Source organism: Carassius carassius, chromosome 4, assembly GCF_963082965.1.
Source record: "Carassius carassius chromosome 4, fCarCar2.1, whole genome shotgun sequence".
NCBI classification, from domain to species: domain Eukaryota; kingdom Metazoa; phylum Chordata; class Actinopteri; order Cypriniformes; family Cyprinidae; genus Carassius; species Carassius carassius.
In genome coordinates, this window is record NC_081758.1 from 27,499,188 (window position 1) to 27,502,771 (window position 3,584).

The 3,584-nt window shown below is 37.3% G+C and overlaps 1 protein-coding gene across 1 annotated transcript; it reads left to right on the plus strand.

Annotated features, from left to right (window-relative positions):
- LOC132139650 (growth arrest-specific protein 1-like) lies at positions 1 to 2,285 on the plus strand. Its single transcript, XM_059548164.1, has one exon. It carries the CDS (start codon positions 430 to 432, stop codon positions 1,231 to 1,233), a length of 804 nt encoding a protein of 267 aa, XP_059404147.1. The 5' UTR covers positions 1 to 429; the 3' UTR covers positions 1,234 to 2,285.
- Positions 2,286 to 3,584: the final 1,299 nt, after the last annotated feature.

Consider the following 3,584-nt stretch of genomic DNA (forward strand, 5'->3'; position numbering starts at 1 on the left):
AAGACATCTCAGAAAAGAGTCAGAGTGAGTTGAACTTTTTGAAGTTTTGTTATTTAAACAAGATGCAGTGTGAGATTGCTTTTGGGATGTTTCGATATAATCTATAAACCGTTGGATTACTGCAACAAGAGCCGTGAGAATAAAGACTCGTGGCGCGTCAAAATGTTGCAGCATGTTTTGTTTTCGCGGCAATGAGCAAATGCGATTAGTTTCCGACCATTTGGTGTTACGATACACGTTTCTCTGGATATTGAAGAAACAAGTATGAGCACACTTAATTATCTGAAGAGATCAACAGAAGAACGCGGCTAGACGGCGGGCATGGAACAAGGGGAGATGTTTGTCTCAATCTCTGGTGGAGAAACATTATGCATTATGGACCAACAAATGGAATTCCTTAAACCAACAATTTAACTTTCAAGCGGCTGCATGTTAGCACATCAAGTAATGGCAAACTCTGGCAACTCTGCAGCTATTTTGCGGCTGCAAATGTTGATTTTGTCAATTGGCTGTGCGTTGATGTGTTATAGTCGTTTATCCACCGCATCACCGGCACACAGTCAGCGTTTGATATGCTGGCAAGCCATCGTGAAGTGTCAAGGAGAACCGGAGTGTCATTACGCGTACACACAGTATCTACACGCGTGCGGTCCGGTTATAAACGGCAGCAGGAAGAAATGTCCCAGCCATTGCATTTCTTCCATCATTCAGCTTAATCTGACTGTGAACGGCCCAGCACTGGAGGACTGCGAGTGCGCCTCGGACACTCTGTGCAAGATGACCAAGCGAGCCATTGAGCCCTGTATGCCCAGAACGAGCCACATGGGCTGCACCGAGGCTCGTAAGCAGTGTGAGAAGGATCCCGAGTGCAGCACCGCCATGCGGGACTATCTGTATCACTGCAGGAAACTGTTCGGAGGAGAGCGCTGCTCGGACGATTGCCGGCGGGTCATCACGAACATGCGCTCCATTCCCAAAGCCCTACAGCTGGACACTTGCGTGTGCGACGGCACAGAGAGGACCATATGCGAGTATGTCAAAGTCAGCATGAAAAACTTCTGCTTTAACGACCGATACGGCGGGAGTGGATTTTCAGATACCGAGGACGACTTGGAGGATGATTATGGGGAATATGAGGACGAGGAGAGTGATGCCTGGAATTTAAGAGCACAAAGGAGTTCGATTGTGATGTCCACTGTTTTGACCATTTTCCCTCTTGTAATAATAAGATAAGGCGTGCTTTCAGAATTCAGTGAGTAACTCGCTGATCTAAATAATGTTATAGGCTGTTATAGATAGATCAGTGGGTTAACTGCATATTTGGCCTGGGTGGAAATAATGGGGGAAATTCTGACGTCCCCAAATTAAGTCCCCTTCCCCCCTCACCTAAAAAAAGGCATGTGTGTGGAGGGGTTTTATATAGCCTAGCCTACGTTTGGATACGTATTCGAAGTTTCAGTAACCGCGAAAGCAAAGAAGTTGCTTTGATGCAAGCCAAGGGTAGCCTACACTTTCCGTCAGCACGAGCCTATTACTAATCAATTTAGCTATTGTATATTCACACACACAAATATCACAAGACCCTTTGTGTTTGGTTTAAAATGTATTTAGTTGAATGTGCGGGCGTACCTCGAGACGTGCTGCACCAGACGAAACTCATTTACATTTTACATTTATGGATTTAGCAGACGCTTTTATCCAAAAAGACTTTCAGTAGCTACATTCAGGCTATACATTTTTTTTCCAGTAGCCTATGTGAATCGGTAAATTATTGACAGAAAAGTAGTCCCCCTGAGGCATTCGAATAATTCGCATATTGTAGGCCTATTTGTTTATTAGCTGTCCTAGAAAGCCCTGTGTTCCTTACGTTTGCTTAGGCGCTTAAATGTACAGGTTCATGAGACAGATAGACCACTGGATAAAATAAAGAAGAAAATGGGAGGAGAAGAAAACCAGAATCCCATAGTGAAACTTTTTTTTTTAAAACCTAGTTAAGCTGCCAAAATCTGCACACCATGAAAAGGAGTAATTTGTCTTTAAGAAATTATGTTGGAAATATGTGCTCCGCTATATATTAAGTTATTATGAAACTGCCATTCAAAGTGCTAAATACTGGAAGATTATTTTTGTATGAAAGATTGGTTAGTGTAAATTGTAGGGAAACAAAATGATTATTGTAAATGTGTATAATGTTTCTGTATCATATTATTGTGTGAATAATGTTGATAAACAATACAATGTAATTATAATGTTCATAAAGATTGGCTTCAAATTATTCCAAAGATCATCTGACTTGTGTGTCTGGTTATTTCACTATACAAACCAACACAATGTATATACAGTACTGTGCAAAAGACCATTAGTATATTCACCAGCAACAAAATGGTTTTAAGTCCGTTATTTCAAATATCAGTTTACATTTCCAAACATTTCTTTTGCCATTAATTGAGATTTTTGTATGCACAAGGAGTCTGACAACAGCCAGTGCTCCATACAGAGATCTGATCTCATCATCATCCAGTCTGTCTGGAATTACATGAAGGAACAAAAAAACTGAGACAGAATAAATCCAGAAGACCTGTGGCAATGTCTCCAAGACACTTCAAGAAACCTACCTGCAATACTACAGTACTGTGAAAAGTTTTAGGCACTTGTGTAAAAATGCTGTAAAGTGAAGATTCTTTCAAAAATAATGTCATAAATAGATTTTATTTATCAATTAACTATTAACTAAATAAAATCCACATTTGGTGTTACCAACCTTTGCGTTTAAAACAGCTTTTGTCATATAGGTACACTTGCACATATTTTTCAGGAAACTTTTCAGGTAGGATTCTTGAAGTGTCTTGGAGTTGTTGCCACAGTTCTCCTGCTGTTGTCAGACTCCTTGTGCATACTAAATTTTAACTGGATTATCCCATTTAATGGCAAAAGAAATGTTTAGAAATGTAACTTCTGACACCGAGCAAAAGATAGAAATAACTTAAAACCATTTTTTGTTGGTGAAAATACAAATGGCCTAAGACTTTTAGACAGTATATATACAGTACAGACCAAAAGTTTGGAAACATTACTATTTTTAATGTTTTTGAAAGAAGTTTCTTCTGCTCATCAAGCCTGCATTTATTTGATCAAAAATACAGAAAAAAATGTAATATTGTGATATATTATTACAATTTAAAATAATTGTTTTTAAATTTATTATACTTTAAATTATTATTTATTTCTGTGATGCAAAGCTGAATTTTTAGGATCATTATCACATGATCCTTTAGAAATCATTCTAATATGACGATTCATTATCAAAGTTGGAAACAGTTCTGCTGCTTAATATTTTTTCAGAACGTGATACTTTTTTAGGATACTTTGATGAATAAAAAGTAAAAAAAAAAAAAAAAAAAAAAAAAAAAAGAAGCTACGTTTTTAAAATATAAATATTTTGTAATAACAATATACACTACTGGTCAGTAATTTGGGGTCAGTAATTTTTTTTTCTTTCTTTTTTTTTTTAAAATAAAATCAATACTTTTATTCATCAGGGATGTGTTAAATTGATAAAAAGTGATAGTAAAGAAAATATATTA